Raw genomic sequence first — 17,717 nt, 5'->3', positions numbered from 1 at the left:
GGTTGGATCACTCTACTACTCCAGTAGGTATCTCACTGCCAATGCAATGCTCTAAAATGGAGTACTGTTGCCACAGCTAGGCAGGAGCTACTCGGCGTGTTCTATCCAGCTTTGATAGAGTTCAAAACCAACTTCAAAACCTAGTAGGTGATGTCCTTTTCTCTTCCCTGCAACCTCTTTCTCAAAGAAGAGATGCTGTGAGTGTCTCTGCTCTATCATTATTTTCATGGCAAATGCTCGACTGAACTCCAATCTATGGTTCCCCTTGCAAAACTTTCACAAAAGCACACAACTAGCTACAACCACTATATACACTTCTTTCCCAGAACTGCTCGTCTGTGGAACACTGTTCAATTGGCCTGCTTCCCGGCCGAATACAACATGACAGTCTCCAAATTCAATGTAAAAAATGTTCTTGTTGAGCCGTGCCCATAAATAATCTAACTCTACCCAATTTGCACCATTAAGATTACTACACTACCACCTTACATTTATAAACTCTTATCATCGAGTGATCTTCAAGCATTGATAAGTGATGATTCCCTCCCCCAAATGCCCGTTTTCAAATCAATATGTAAACTAGTAAAGTTAACCTTGCAACTGATATCGCATATGCATAAGTAGTAATAGAGAGACGATATATGTATTGTACAATTAACTGGAAACAGGGCATTTTGAATTTACCCGTATTATGAGAAAGAGGTCCAACTTTCACATTTATTTAGATCTTATTATTTTTTAACTAGTAGGACCCGTGTACCGGCGTTTACCGATGGAAGTATGCCTACACCCCACCTGTAAACAAAAACAATTAAATTACGGTTGTTAGTAGAATCACTGCCTGTCCAATAAAATAGTAGGCACTGACGCCTGTGGCCAAAATGAATGTACTGTGCCAAACTAACAACGTTAATATCTATAAATCCATTCTTAACTTGGAGATTTGATTATGCACAGTGATTATTCTGTGCTTACACCTAACACGTCAAATAAAAGTATGGTGATGTGGCCTATTAGATAGCAGTTGTTACCATCCGCCTATAATGTATAATGAAAATAAAAGAATGAACTAAAAATTAATTAGAACCAAGTGCATTTATTCCAGAGGGAACATTGTGTCATGAAGAAAAGAAACAACCGAAAAAACACTGCAGCAGACCTAAACAAATAAATATATTGAAGAGTTTAGCTTCCAAATAATCACATCTTTTTTATGATGATTTGTTCTGAAAAATAAATTACAGAATTTTATTAAAAGAAATATGTTGCAGAAATAAAATTGTTGGCAAAAAATAAGTTCATTTTATTTTGTTCAATAAACTTCCGTTTTTTTAGCATAATAAAAAAAATGCAATAAATTGAGAGCCAACATCTTCAATTCAGTCCAGAGTTAACATCTTCAATATAGTCATATTCTCTATATAGCATTAATAAAAGTAATGTTCAAGGTTCAAAAAAAATTAAATTGGTTGTTTCTCACCGCCTTTCACATTCACCTTCATTTAACAACATGTATAGGTTTTCAGGTAATCTGTAAGCAAATAACACATGTAAAATTGTCATTGACAAATAGTTTTGCCATAAGCCAAACAACACGCGCACATTATTGCATAAAAACTATTTGTCGGCAACAATTTTACACGCAATATTCATTATAATAATATCGGAAAACCTAGAAATGTCAAATTGCATAGAAAAGATAAAATAATTAATAAATAAACTTCCATATTTTTTAAATTTGTTAAAAATTTTAATATTAAAGATACAAATATTTGGAAGCTAAACTATGCATTCAATGAACTTGATGCCAGGTGAAATGATATTTCTCTTAGTGACACTATATTTTGATGTTAGTAAGCATTCGTTTATAAAGCGAAGAACTGGATTCTGAAATATAGGAATTTTCAAAGCTCAGCCTATTAGAATGAACGGATTTTGGCAAGGAAGGCTTTATTATTTATGAATCGGAAATTGGAAAGATTATGTTAGGTTTGTGTATGTATGAGCCAATTACAGTTAGTGTAATCACAGAATCTGTGGAACGTGTAGAATTTGTCCCGGTAACAACTGGTAGCAGTGGTAGGATTAAATATTTAGAGAGAAAAATAGGGACTCCTTTCTCTAAAGACATTGTGATTGTGATGGTGTTGCTCATAGGATGCTATGTAGCATTTCATTATCAAGACTGAATGTATCTAAAATGGTGTTTGAAAGTTACATAAGATAGTGGCTATTAGACTAGATGTATTGAATTTATGTGGCATCTGTTGTTGCAAACCTAGGATACTTTGATCCAGAAGGGAATGTCTGCAGTGGTTTTATTATTATGAAAATGAAACATACTAAATATGCATTTTCTGTTTGTATAGTATTTATTTGTTGATAGCAACCACAAACTAATATATATATATATATATATATATATATATATATATATATATATATGCATATATATATATATATATATATATATATATATATATATATGTATGTATATATATATATATATATATATATATATATATATATATATATATATATATATATATATATATATAAAAGAATGATAATCTTACGCTTGCGAGATACCAGGGTAACTTGTAAATATGAAAAGGTATTAAGAAGATATTGCATGGAGACATAAATAAGTTAGTAATTATTAAATTAAAGTGAATTTTGTTTACCTGTTTTGTCATGCAGTAATCCTTTTAATGTTGACTCTGGGGTGCTGAGGAACAATGAAGTAAGAGCATTATGTTCATGATCTCCTCGACAAAATACCTACAGATTTATAAGAAAGAAAAACAAAAGGAAAGAATATTAGAGTTGCAAACCAATAAAGGTAAAATACACCTTGTTACAATAAGAGATGCGTCAGCTGTCATATCTACGCATTTACTTTCGATGTATATATATATATATATATATATATATATATATAAAATGGGTTAAGAAATTCCAACGAAAGAAAGATGTATATTTAAATAAGGGAGTAGACACCAACAATAAAAGAGTAATAAAAATTGAGCATGCCAATGAATAATAAACACTTACAAGCCTCCACCCCTTGGAAAAACTTCAAATTAACTACGAAAATTGCCATTTTTACATCTCCAACACATTTGAAAATAATTTCTGACGAGGACGCTTCACAGAACGTCTGAAACGCGCGTAAAAACGATTTCAATGACTTAAAAACATTATTACAATGATCCAAACATAATTGTCAATGAAAAACCAAGACACGGAATAATAAAATAATGTTAAAAAATACACATTGTTGGTGACTACTCCCTTATTTAAATATATATATATATATATATATATATATATATATGTATATGATTACATAAAAATGTGTTAATGCATGTATTCTTATTATATAATCCAAATTGTTCAAAGTAAAAGCCCGATGATTGTTAACAATTAACAACAGAGCATATATAAATAAAGAATATTATGCTATATTGTGGTGACCAAGTTTTTATTTGTTCTTTTCATCTTTTTCTAAATAAAAAATAAATCTTTGATGCATTTTGACAGACCGTTTCGTGCACAGATAAACAACCAAAATTTATGTCGATTCAGGATCTTTCATCCATGTTTGCACTATCCATTAAAAATATAATGTGTAGTGATCCTATACCAGACACTGACTAAAGAAGCACATATCACACGAGTCACCAAACTGGCTGCCGATTGGATAAATGTACCTGCTAATATATGACCAACACAGCTCAATTCTTTTATAGAACTCACAAGACTAATGAAAAGAGTGTAAAGTGGTCTATGAACAACCCCTCATCTCACGTTCTACAAGAGGTTCAAAACAGGAGCCTGAAGAACACCACTAGAATTGTGAAATTTAGTGGATAAAAGGAAAACAGACAATTTCATGCATGTTACCTATCAGATTTATTCAAACACAAACTGAACTGACAATTATTCTGCAGATTATATATTTAATTGTTTGCTCATGCTTTAGAAAAAAGATTTGAAAATAGCTAGGAAGGGGACAGGCAAGTTTTCTTTACTGAAACATCTAAATCCATATAAACCTTACCTTCTACTCTACCCTATCCACATTCGATGATTATGCACTTATTGACCACACTATTTTTTAAAAGTATTTTCAAGTTAAGTTCAAGTTTTACGATATCCTTTTTTGTTAAATTGTTAGGTAAAAGTACAGAATAGTTACAAAACATCTTCTCCTCCCCATGTTAAGAATGGCTTTCTAAATAATAACGTTATTATTTCAGCACAGTACAATAAGTGCATAAGAAAGAAAAATAAGAAAACATTAAAAGTCATTTGAAGTCATAGTAACAGATTACATATCCAACCATTATCATAAGATTAAATTGTGCAGATGTCAAGAAAGCAAACAACTGTCGTTTATGATGCCAATTAATGGTTTACAATTGGTTAGAAATACCGGAAGATAAGTGCAAAAGGGAGAAGAAACCAATAGATGCCAGCCAAAAATAAATGAAGCAATCTTGGCAGAAATCCACTCTTTCCTGTTGAGCCCCAAAAACTGATTTTTCGTTGATTAATGGAAAACTCACATCCTTTATATACATAGTAAACCATTCAAAGCTACAACATTTACCATCAGTACAAAAATATGTTAACTAATATTAAATGTATTAGTCTATAATATCCATCCATCGCATTCTCATGTTTCGTATCTAAGAGAAAAAGGTGCATGAAAATTGGATCTTACTTTTGCAATGATGGCATGATGGTCATCGTAAGGGGTTGCAGTTGTACAGTCATCTAAGGAATATATGAGAAGAAAACCGGCCAGGGCAGTACACATAGCAACAAATGCAGTTTCGGCAACCATCATCCATTTTTTCGATATATATCTGGAATAAAATGAATTTTTAAAATAAATAACAAAGCAATTCATTAGTAATGCTTGGAAATTTGTAAAAGTAATTAAAAAAAGTAAAATTAAAAATTATAAATAATTCCACTTGGTAATATTTTCAATTTAAAACAACTATAATAGCAATGATATTCACTTGTAATACACTTACCTTCTATTATTCATAAGTATTCAATTTCACCACGTGAATTCTTTGCATATAATAAATGTTTTGTTTATGTTTTCCTTGCTATAGCACACATGACACAATTGTAAAATTTAAATATCATCGTGCACACATGTTTTGGTGTTCGAAAATAAAGTTGTCTCAATTAAAAAAAAACATCACAACTTTTCAGGAAGAAGGTTGCTTCAGTTTCCAATTCAGTGTATGCAGTCCGGCTGAACAATCCCAGTTTAAAAGATTATGCATTCTTACTTGGACAACTCGTAACATGGAAAGCTTCTTCATTCATGACAAAACATCTGCAGGACAAATGACTCATATCTTTGTTGAAGAATATGAATATAGCTGTTTCAAAATTTTGATTTCTTTTACTACATATGTTTAGAAAATATGCAATGAGATCGAAGATTTAAAGTTGTGATTTATCTAAAGGATTCAACACACTGCGTTTCGTTTCTCTTTCTCTCTCTCTCTCTCTCTCTCTCTCTCTCTCTCTCTCTCTCTCTCTCTCTCTCTCTCTCTACACACACACACACACACACAATAAATATATATATATATACATATATTTGTGTGTGTTTGTGTGTGTGTGTGTGTGTGTGTGTGTGTGTGTGTTTATATGTATATATCTGCATTGTAGGGAAAGCAGCTGGAGCACTAAATGTTTTGATTTCGATTCTAGCTGATGGCCCCCAAGTCATTTTTTTTTTATTGTAAATCTTTTGAAATCTATACTATATATTAGGCACAATATAACATTCAATAGAGAATTGGTTTTGTAATAATCAATCCTGAATCTGTATAAATTAAAATAGATTTAATGTATTTTAAGACCGGACAAGGCTGCCCTCACCTCTTGTTAGTGTTAAAATGTTTAGTTCGTTTTGTTGCATGTTTAATCTTTATTATGTTCCACTTTGAAATAGATCTTTCTCAAATAAAATCGGTCACCTTAAGTGCATGACTGTTTTAAAATATACAGTGATTTACTTATAGTAGTCATTCCATCATTCTGGTTACCAACACTGCTGGGTTATCTCACTCCTGATACAATTCTCTACCTATATAAAAGCCAAGTATGGCCAACGATGGAGTATTGTTGCCACATCTGGACAGGAGCTGCTAGAAGCAGCTTATCCTGCCTTGACATAGTTCAAAATAGACTTTGTAGCTTAGTGGGGGCTGCTCTTTTCTCTTCGCTGCAACCTCTTTCCCACTGAAGAGATGTTGCGAGCCTATTTCTGCTTTATCGTTATTTTCATAGCAAGTGCTCATCTGCGCTTCAATCTATGCCCCCCCCCGGCCAAACTTTCACGAAAAACGCTTGTCTAGCTAAAAACCAATATCAATAATTCCCCATAGTTTAAACCTAAACGTAAATGTAGATTCCATGAACAAAGCTTTTTTCTTAGAACTGCACGCCTATGGAACTCTCTTCCGTTTGCCTGCTTTCCAGCTGACTGCAATCTGATTGTCTTCAAGTCCAATGTAAAGAAGTTTTTAATGAAGCATCCCCTTAAGTAATCCAATTTACAAAATACCCACTACTTATGTTTAGTACACTATAATCACATTGACTAATGTATACCCATGAACCCTTATCCTCGAGTAGCCTCCGGGCCTTGATGAGTGATGATTCCTGTGTAAAGAAAAAAAAACTCACATTTCCTGCATGCATACGCCCCTAATCTCGATGCAACAAATAGGAGCAGTTCTGTGAATGCTATGGTCCTGTTAAAGCAATTCCTATAATTCGAGAATTACCCTCATTATCTATTATCAAATGAAAAAAATAGCAACAACCGTTTTCAAACAACAAAGAGAAAACACAAAAACTAAATCTTTCACAAACTAAACAAAAACAAAGGACTATTATTTCGAAGAGATTAAAATAAATACAGTTAATAAACATTGAATACATTTTAACTATGAAATTAATTAACTATGAAATTAATTATAGTTATTCATTGTTTAGAGAAACCATCACTGATCATGGAGCCTGTATCACCAATGGCTCTCCGTAAAGTATATATCTTTCACAGCAAATTTCCAATTCTGCTCAGGAGCTAGGAACGCTTCCATCTCAACTTGACGAGAGTAAAGTTGGTGGCCCCAGTCACCACGTGGACCATGGGTAGCAGCAGTAGCAGTACCGAAACAGCCTTTTTCAGGGCTACTCAACAAACTAATTATGCAAGTCACAAACTACCTGTGTGTGATACATATTCTACTTTCTATTACTACCTGCCTCCTGAAACTACCCCTTAGAGCCTGCCACTTCACTTCTGTAGCTTCCAGCATCTCCAGCTCACTCCTGCAGCTACCAGCGACTCAAGCTTACTCCTACAGCTCCAGCGCTTCCAGCTACCAGCTCCTGCAGCCCACTGACGTCTGGTTATCTGCTCTACTGCCTACTGACATCCAGCTACCCGTTTCAGCGTTCATTGGCGTCTGGTTACCTGCTCCAGTGCTCACTGATGTCCAGCTACCCATTCTAGTGTCCACTGACATCCAGCTACCCGTTCCAGCACCCACTGACGTCCGGCTACCTGCTTCAGTGCCCACTAACGTCCGACTACGTGCTTGAATGATCACTGACATCCAACTAGTTGCTCCAATGCTCACTGACGTCTAGCTACCTGCTCCAGTGCCCATTAATATCCAGCTACCTCTTCCAGTGCCCACTGATGTCGGCTACCCGTATCAGTGCCCACTGACATCCAGCTATCTATTCCAGTGCCCACTGGCGTCTAGCTACCTGTTCCTGTGCCTACAAATGTTTGGCTACCAGTTCCTACCTCAAGGATTTAAACACCTTAACATCGCGAGACTCCAGTTTTTATTCCAACTGATCATGAATCCATTGCCGTACATTTTATCTTTTTCTTGGTAAACAATAAAGCATGATATCCCATCATCTTAAACCGATCACCTGTGTTTGTCATCCTTCTTTGATATAGTCGTTACTTCTTTGCTGTGTGTCTACTTTATTATTTGTATGGTCGATTGGCACTTTTTCATCGCCTTTCACTCCTCTGCAACAATATATTTGGATCGTTAATTATGCTAAAGAAACAAGACATTTTCAGTAAAAAACAGCACTTGTAAAATGTACATCCATGTTTCCCTGTGAGAAAATTCTTAAGCTTTTAATTATCAAGATTTAAAAGTTACAAGTATTATACTCTGTAAAAAGTAAATATAAATATTTTTGTAAGAAATGAATATAAATTCTTTTGCATTTCTTATGCCAAAAATTTTGTTCTTTTGAAATGAAACATTTTGAAATTCATGATCTTTGAGTGACGTCATATATAGTGTCATGCTAAACCCATTCCTTTCAACTGCAAGTATAATTAGAAATATTATAAATACACTTAATTCCTCAAGTCCAAGTGCAATATCAAAAGTAGCAACAACCTATTATCAAATATATGTTTGATTCTCAACAACAATACCAATAAAAAGGTTTAGGAAAAAGCGATGGCATAAGCCACGATTATGTTCAATGAGTATGTATGTCTAGAAACAATTGGTTTTTCAAATTACAAGCCATTGAAACATTCTTCATTGTAAACATCTACTACATACAACGCATGCACTATCCCCAACAGGATCACAGATAAAATAAATTTGGCTTAGTGTTGCCACATGCACTAACAAAACCATGATACCAAAAAATATAAAAGTCGAGTTTCTTGATTGGCAGAGACTCCTTTGTTGACCCTTCTTATTACAATGCAACAGACAGAATACAGGTAGGTATATATATATATATATATATATATATATATATATATATATATATATATATATATATATATATATATATATATATATGTGTGTGTGTGATTATCACAAACCAAAAACCACACAGAAACAAATGAACGATAAATGAAATTAGATTAGTAACGGATGGCTTTTACAAAAGCAACTCTCACACAAAAAAGGTTCCTTAACAAGTAGAACATAATCCTGAAATTATCCGTCAATTTTCAAAACATCCCACATAATTAATGTTTTTAAAATATTTCCTTCTCTTTGCACTTATTTCTAAGATGGAATTCAATTAAATTCATATTAAGAATCCCATCAATCTCACATAGCATTATTACTTTTTATTCTGGAACGAACGTAAACAGAAACACAAGTTACAAAAAGGAAAATCAATGTTTACCTGTAGCGGAACACAGTTATTTTGTAGTTTATGATAACAAACAAAGCACCAATTAACCCTCCTGCAAAAAAAAAAAAGACAAAATTGTTTCATACAAAATCAAGTGATTAAATCAGTCAAAAAAAAAATCCTCAAAATATTTTCTTCATTTATCTGCCTTAATAAAATTAGCAAATTTCAAATTCATTTTGAATTATATAAATTTGCTTAACACTAAATTGCCATGTAAAAGTCTCTTTTTTCATTTATATTTTATTAAAAAATATTGCAGAAAGTTACTGTCACAAATATTTCCTGCAAAACAAAGTCAAATTTCTAAAGCTGTATTTAAGATTTCTCAAATGCCCCGTAAGAGCTCCACAAGAACAATGGAGATGATCTAAGGCGCTTTTATTTAATTTCACATGCACAAAATTACGAAACATCCACAGTATATTATTGGTTATTGTAACATGTTATACAGACATCATAATATCTCAGAAATTATGTTATTAAAGTATCACAATCATCGAGAATTTTTGTTTAGTGATGTTTCTATGAGACGAATGGGAAACTGCCTCAGCAGACGTGATCTTTATGTTACTGATTCATATAACAAATGACTCATTTAGTACAAGGTGTATCCATAATCTACAACAGTTTGTGTTTAGAATATGTTTTGTGTAAATGAAAATTTCCTTATAAACGTACAGTATGAATTTTATTTAGTATAACCCAAAATTTGACAAAGAAGTTATTCAAAATTATATACTATGATATTTACCACATGAACGATAATGAAAATAAATCGGATATGATAAATAATTTGGATTTTACACAAGGGTTCTTGAAAAATGTAATTTATTGTAAGAGTAACACGGGGTAAAAAGTTTAAGGAGCGTCACTCTAAAAAAATTAAAATCCTCAGCACAGGTGATGCAAAATTATTTAAGATCCACTCATGGCTGACAGAACTATTCCTGTTGATTAAATAAAGGGCTTGGTTATAAATTCCCGAATCCGACATAAATATTTCTGGATTTGACAAGACGCAACTTTCAAAGAATGTGAGAATGTGAAAATAACATTTGAGAGCAGTAGTCCAAGTAATACAAATCGAGATTTGTTTCCTTACATTTACTTTTGATTGAAAATCTTATACTTTTAAAACAAAAATTATAAAGATAATGTTTTGTGTGGTTAAATAGTCAAGATTTAAATATTCTACTTTCTAAATAACACTTTCCAGGATTAAATTCGACACATTGCTGTCAAAACTTGCAACTCCAAAACTCGTAACTCTGCTGTAAAAACTTGCTACTCCAACATCAACTTCAAACTGAAAAATCAGCCTTTTTATTCAAAACCTTAACTCTACCAGACCTTTGCCCCTGTGCCTGGCCTCTTGGGCAAAATTGTGAAAAAAATTTTACGCATTCGTAACTTTTTGCCTTTCATCTATCGCCAGTATTCAGCCTTTATGTGCCAGTCCACCCAACAGGTGAAGCTCTCCTTGATGCACAGGTACTTGCTGCAGTGGGTGCACCAGAACCTTGTCTTCACCTTCTTTGAAGGTTGTTTTTCTAAGATACTCCGGGGTGCTGTCTGTTGTATCTCAGGTGTTTCTCCATGCATACAGCACAGATGTGGTCAGATGAAGCGCCAAGGGGAATTTCAGGGAAGTAGTTGCTTGGCTTCAGGCGTTAAGCACAGGGTTCTTGTTGTCCTCTACAAACAGCTGTAGAACGGTAGTTTCCTACCAGTTCCAGACACAGTGTTTGAATGTATCTTGTAAAGTACAGAGGTTTTCTGGCAGCTCCTTGTGTAGAAAAAGTACAGTACATACGAGTTGTAGCAAGCCCACATGAAGAATTTGATGAAAAGGCATCAAAGCCAGTGGTAATGATATTGTGAACAGTGAAGGCGGGTCATCTGGTCATTCTTGTCGCAACCACCCATGTTGTAGTCCAAGGCAAGCTGTGGACTGTTCACTTCAGTGAAAGTACCATCTTTCTTCTTCCTGTTGACAGTTCCCGTCTTTACACGATCATGGTAGGTGGAGATGAAGGTTATGGGCTTGTTCTCTTGCCATACCATACATGTGATACTGTCCTGATACAAACAGTGATTTTCACCTTGAGGGAGTTTCTTGACTACCTTGAGAGATTTTGGAAAGAACTTTCTGTTCTGCAGGAGAGTTCCAACAAACCCAGTGTGTAGGTGGTTCACAGCATATTTGTCCAGAGTCATTGAGTTGTAGAAGCGGTCCATGACCAGAATGTGTAAGCTGCCCTCCATCCCAGCCAACGTCAACAGACAGACAACAGTATTCCCAACCACACCCAATTCTCGAACTGGCATTGATGCTGCTCCGGTATAGACTTATGCACCGAGAATATATCCAGTCTCCCCTTCACAAAGAAAAAATGATTTGATGCCCCATTTTATGTACTGTTTTATTGCAAAGTGATTTTTTCGTGGTAATCATTCCCTCATCCAGGCTCAGGTGCTGTCTGTACTGGTAGTAGTGTAAAAACTTGGGGAGTATATACTCCAGAACAGGCCTAACCTTGTAGATTCTTTCTTTCCTGTCAATGCCAACATCCTCCTCATCAGCCACATGCAGGAAAGTCCAGATGGCCAAGAATTTGTCTTGTGTCATGACATAGCAGAACCCCAGAGTATATCCAATGAAGTCACTTCCATCACTTGACCAATAATCCTGATAGCTGGGTTTCACACAGATATATTCCATGTAGATCCTCAGCCCAACAAAAGCTTTCATTTCCTCAACAGAAACATCCTTGAAATTCTTGCAGTTGTAGTAGTTGGGCCTTTCTGCACACATTTGAGTGGAATGTAAATTAGTCTTCTCTGTCAAATTCTACCAGAAGTCATCCTCGGTAAACAATGAAAGAAAATCGATGTACTTGCTTTCTTCATCACTTTATCCTTCATCGATATATTCATCATCACTAGCATTACTTGATTCAGAAACATATTCCTGATCAAACTTGCCTTTGTCTGAATCAGAATTTGTCACTTTATCCAACTCTTGTTGCACTGTGAAATTCCTTGGTCTCACTCCTCATTACCTGTCGAAGTGCTTGGTCCATTACTAGCTGGCTTCATGCTGTTTAAATCTACAAAACAACTCACAACTCTGGCAAAACAAAGAAAGCCATTTGCAGAACATTAGGCTTGCACTAAATCAAGGCTAAGCAGCTATTGAGTAGCTATTTTTAGCTCTCTGACAACACAAAAACATGTGGTCTGAAAAATACTGATTTATCAGTAACTCGGTATATAGCATTTTGGGATATTACCGGTATATCAGAAACTCAGTCTGGTTGGGTAAAGCATTTCATTTGCATATCAGGTGACGAAATTGTAAGCATATAAAAGCCATTTTTCCTTTATTTTCTTTTTGTTTGCCAACGGACACTACAGGCTATGTAAAAAGAGATTTGTACCAATGTTTTAAGGCATTTAATCACACTTTGTAATGTACACTTGAAGAGAAATGAACCTTACTAAAATGTAATTCACAACATTCAGGTGCATCTTGTCAAACTCAGTCATCTTTATGTATTCTTTATTTAATCCTTAGAGAAATCTTGCTCTCGTTCAGTCAGCTCTGATCGGTTAGAAGTTTTAATTCATAAATGTATTTTGGATTGAACTTTAAACCTTCAGAAGACAGTCATTACTTAGGATATTTTTATCTATTGTAACACGATTCTAAGATGAGAATAGTAGTTCAAATATGTCAAATAATACACATTCTCCATCTTTATTTCAAAACTCTGAAACATAGTATAGCAGAATATTTAACCATTCGCATCTCTTTTTATTTCATTTTACTTTAGTCGAAGTTCTCAGAAATCACTCCTGGGTCCAACACTTAATTTCTATAGAAGATACATAGATGTTCAAGTATTCCATTAAAATTCTCCTTTACCTCTCAAATAGTGAGTTAGTAAAGAAGTTGAGAATATAATTTCCCTCTCCTCAATCAACCATTTAAATATGCTGTAGTTAATATTTCTTGTGCTCTCTTGATCTTATTAGATTCCAGTACAAGAATTCATCTAGTCTGATGAAGTATTCAGCTTCATGCTGTTACTTGAGATAACATCACTCAGCTAAGTTGCACCATTCCTCGTAAAAGCCAGTGTGGGTTAGCTTTACTGAGAAGGTCTTATTTGTGGCCATGAATACTATGCAATTTTGAATATTTGGTTAGGGTTTACTTGTATGGAAAAATATCCTCATGTCAGGTTGTCCTGACAAATCTCTGTATAGAGAGACTTTAGACACTTGAGGATAGTATCTAGTAGTCATTCAAGTTCTCTCCAGTAATTATTCAAGTTCTCTCCAATAGGCATTCAAGTCTTTGTGTTTTAGGAAAAGAAAAGTCTCTTGACATTTGATTCTTTTCCTGAACATAAATGCAGCAGAAAATAACAGTTGAAGTAAAATAATTAGTTGAATAAGAGAATCCTTGAATTGTAATTAGTTATCATTCCTGTTGATTAGTGATATTATACTCCATCGGTTGGATTCATGCCTCAAATTAATCCTTATATTTTCTCATTATTTAACAAAATATTTCTACCTTTCCTAATTCATTAACCCAGTTGCATTTATTTTATATTTTATAAATCTGATAGACTTATAAAATAAACGAATTTACTAATGATTACTGTACTCATCAAATATACATAATATTTCTATTAAAAATTTGCAAAAAATATATATAAAAAGAATAGACTTACCTATTACACCCATGAGAACAAAAATCGGAAATTCTATCAAGTCAAATGCCATATCCTCCTAAAAACAGAAAAAAGAAAACACTTATTAAATATGCAAATACAGTTTATTAGCTTGCTTATCTTTTATACTTTTTCACAAATTCACGAGGAATGGCAGATTTTTTTTTTTTTTTTTGCCGGTGCCTTAAATAGTTATTTAATCATTTTTTATTATGCTTGTAAATCTTTCTAGATGTTTCATCTTCTGACAGACTATGTTCCCACCTTGTCTGCTTTCCTATGTTGGCAGCGGATGTTGTTGAATTTAACTTAATTATTTTTCATTTTTAAAGTAATTTTATTTACATTGCTTACAACGTTGTTACAACATTATGGTAACATTACAAATTGCTATAACTCAAAAAACATCCACATACTTTTATTTACTTTCTTTCATTTCCTTTTTCTTTATGGAAATCGCTCCAGACAAGGCACGAAGCCGCCTAATGTACGGAACTAAAACATACTACTTCACCAACAATAAGTATTAGATGGATAGATTTTGACCAACAAAATAACGGTTCTTTCTCCATTGTCCATGGAATGTGAGAACTAAACGACAAAATAGGTGAAGCAAGAGTTATGAGGCTGCTTACTTAACAACATTCGGAAAATATAACATGTCTATCTTGTAAAACCGAGAATCATTAATCTATTAAAACTTCCTAATCTAATATCTTACTGGAATTGATTAGATGTTTCCGAAATGTTGCTTTTAATAACAAAGTTTTATACATTTTACATACTTCATAACTGATGCATACTCTTTAATAAATAGCAAGTAATTTTTGTCAGAATACAATTTTGAAGTACATAAGCTATTAATAACAAAGATTACAGAAGAAGAAATCTATATATTTTCTTGTAAATATTAAAACTCTACCATAATGCTCCCCAAATATCCAGCAATGTTAGACATGATCTGAAGAGCTAACAAGTAACCACATCTTACGTTTGTATTTTCAAAAATTCGCTAGCAGTAATAAGGTCTTTTAAGATAAAAAGGGTATAGGACCGCTATACACTCAGACATTGAATGTTTGAAGGTGATTTCGGTTAAGTGATTGATTCAAACTGATGACCTGGGTATGCGAAGTTCGAATCCAATCAGTCCCACTTTCACTTAGGAATGTCGGCAATCATTATGTGGTCTCTCCTGCAAGAATGCCAATAACAAAATCAAAGCTGAGTCTGTTGTTGACTCATATGAATTTACTTAATGAAGAAAATTCAAATAAATGCTTGAAAACCTTGAATGTTTGGACAATTAAAGAAACAGTTGTTAAAATGAATCTCGTTGGAAGGAAAGATGTCATAATTGGAATCTGTTTTTTTTCTATTTATAAATGAATGCTCTGGAATTATAAATTACGAGCAGTTCAGCCCAGCTTTGCTCGGGCCCTATGTAATGTTCAGAACTTTATAAACATATCTATCTATATATATTAAAAAGTTTGACTCATATTCAGTTACATACATTTAAAGTTTCAAGTATTTAGACTCAAAATTAGTGGAGGAGTTTGATAGAGTCTGCAAAAGTCGAATCTTTCAATTTTGATCTCTTGGCAGACAAAATTTCGCTTAAAAACTGATTAAAAAGCTTGCTGCAGGTAAGAATACACTTATCGCATGTCTGAATACCCTTTATGTAATATTTCAAATGTTTAGACCCAAAATCGACTGAGTAGTTTGCTAGACACCGCAGAGGTCTAATCCTTTGAACTTTGACTCCTTGGCAGCTCAGATTTTCAACCAAAATCGATTAAAAAGCTTGCCATATCTCTGAATACGCTTTATGCAAAATTTCAAATGTTTAGACCAAAAATTGGCTGAGTAATTTGGCTTGTTCAAGTAACCTACATCTAAAATTTCAAGTGTTTAGACTTAAAATTGGCAGAGTCGTTTGGTAGAGTTTTCAAAGGTCAACTCGTTGAACTTTGATCCCTTGACAGCCAAATTTCTGGTTGAAAACCGATTAAAAAATGCTCCCAAATCTCAATACCTCTTATGTCAAATCTCCAGTCTGTAGACTGAAAATTGACAGAGTAATTTGGTAGGGAAATATGCACACACTGACAGACAATTTCACTTTTATAGATATACTAGCAGTTCAGCCCGGCTTTGCTTCGGCCCTATGTACTGTTCATAACTGTATGTGCATATATATATATATATATATATATATATATATATATATATATATATATATATCAAAAAGTTTGATTCATGTCAGGTAACCTACATCTAAAATTTCAAGTGTTTAAACTCAAAATTGGCAAAGGAGTTTGGTAGAGTCTGCAAAAGTCAACTTTTTCAACTCTGACCTCTTGGCAGCCATATTTTCGCTTAAAAACTGATTAAAAAGCTTGCTGCAGGTAAGAATACACTTTATGTAAAATTTGAAATGTTTAGACCATTTCTATTTACACAGATGCAGCTGGTACCACAACACATAGCTTCTCTATATCTCATTCCCTATCACGGATGGTTACTTTTCCAACCCGTTTCCCAGACCAGCAAGAACAAAATACATCACTTCTAGATCTGTTTCTGACCACAGTTCCTGATGACTGTGTAACAAATGCCCACAGCCCTCTTGGGAATGCTGATCATGCAGTGGTAATGGTTGGAATCGTCCTAAACTCTAGAGCCAAAACTGAAGAGCCAGTGCTCAAAACAACGAGATATTATAAAAAGGCTAACTGGGAAGCCATCAGGGGCCTCATCAGGGACGTTCTATGGCAAAATATCTTTTCACTTCCTGCTGAACATTGCGCAAATAAGACCACTGAATGGTTCAAAGCAGCAATTGAAGCACATGTTCCCACATGCAAATTCTATAGCAAACCCCACTCTACCCAATGGTTTACTTCAGCTTGTGCAGTTGCCATAGCACAAAGTCAGCATACGTACTGCAAATTTAACCGACATAAGTCCAGTTCAAACAGACAGAAGTACATAGAAGCCAGAAATAACTGTAAGAAAGAAATAGCGACAGCTAAGAGAGAATTTACTAAAACCATCCAAAAACGCATTGAAGCACAGAAATTAGGAACCCGAGACTTCTGGAAAATCTACAATAGTGTAGTAAATAATGGACATTCAACAATTCCCCTACTATCCAACAATCATGAGGTTGTTTGCTCTGCAACTGAGAAGGCTAACATGCTTGCCAGACGGTTTGCCTCCAACTCCACACTGGACTCTGATAACCACCCCCTACCTGACTTTCCTTTGTGGACAGACACCACACTAGACGATCTGAAAATCACCCCCGCTCAGATGGATGCTATCATAAGAAATCTTGACACTGCAAAAGCATGTGGACCTGATATCATCTTGGCTGTGCTATTAATAAAGTGCGCCGCCAAATTAGCTTCAGTTCTCTCCAAACTTTACAACAAATGCCTTAATGAATCTTGCTTTCCTGCCTGCTGGAAAACTGCTTCTGTAGTGCTAGTTTTCAAGAATTTAGGCGAAAGAACTGACCCAGTAAATTATCACCCCATTAGCCTCCTCCCACTTTTCGCCAAAATATTTGAGACCATAATTAACCATGCTCTAGTCCATCACCTTACAGATGCTAAACTTCTGACTGACAAACAATAGGGATTTAGGCAATCCACAGCAGACATCCTAACTGTAATCTCAGAACGTATATACCAGTCACTGGACAAAGTG

The 17,717-nt window shown here is 34.2% G+C and overlaps 1 protein-coding gene across 3 annotated transcripts in view; it reads right to left on the bottom strand.

Moving 5' to 3' along the window:
• LOC145296251 (H(+)/Cl(-) exchange transporter 7-like) overlaps positions 1-17,717 on the bottom strand; it is a 594,517-nt gene that overhangs the window by 74,663 nt on the left and 502,137 nt on the right. For all 3 annotated transcript variants that reach the window (XM_080142486.1, XM_080142534.1, XM_080142525.1), the window contains exons 11-14: positions 13,998-14,055; positions 9,241-9,301; positions 4,730-4,874; positions 2,685-2,781 (exon numbers count right to left, since the gene is read on the bottom strand). In XM_080142486.1, the coding sequence (XP_079998612.1) occupies positions 2,685-2,781; positions 4,730-4,874; positions 9,241-9,301; positions 13,998-14,055 (361 nt within the window). The remainder of the gene's footprint in view (positions 1-2,684; positions 2,782-4,729; positions 4,875-9,240; positions 9,302-13,997; positions 14,056-17,717) is intronic.

The sequence above is a fragment of the Euprymna scolopes genome, chromosome 1 (genome assembly GCF_053919585.1).
Source record: "Euprymna scolopes isolate OS-2025 chromosome 1, ASM5391958v1, whole genome shotgun sequence".
NCBI lineage: Eukaryota > Metazoa > Mollusca > Cephalopoda > Sepiida > Sepiolidae > Euprymna > Euprymna scolopes.
The sequence above is the reverse complement of the archived record's forward strand: the minus strand, read 5'-3'. Positions and strand labels throughout refer to the sequence as shown.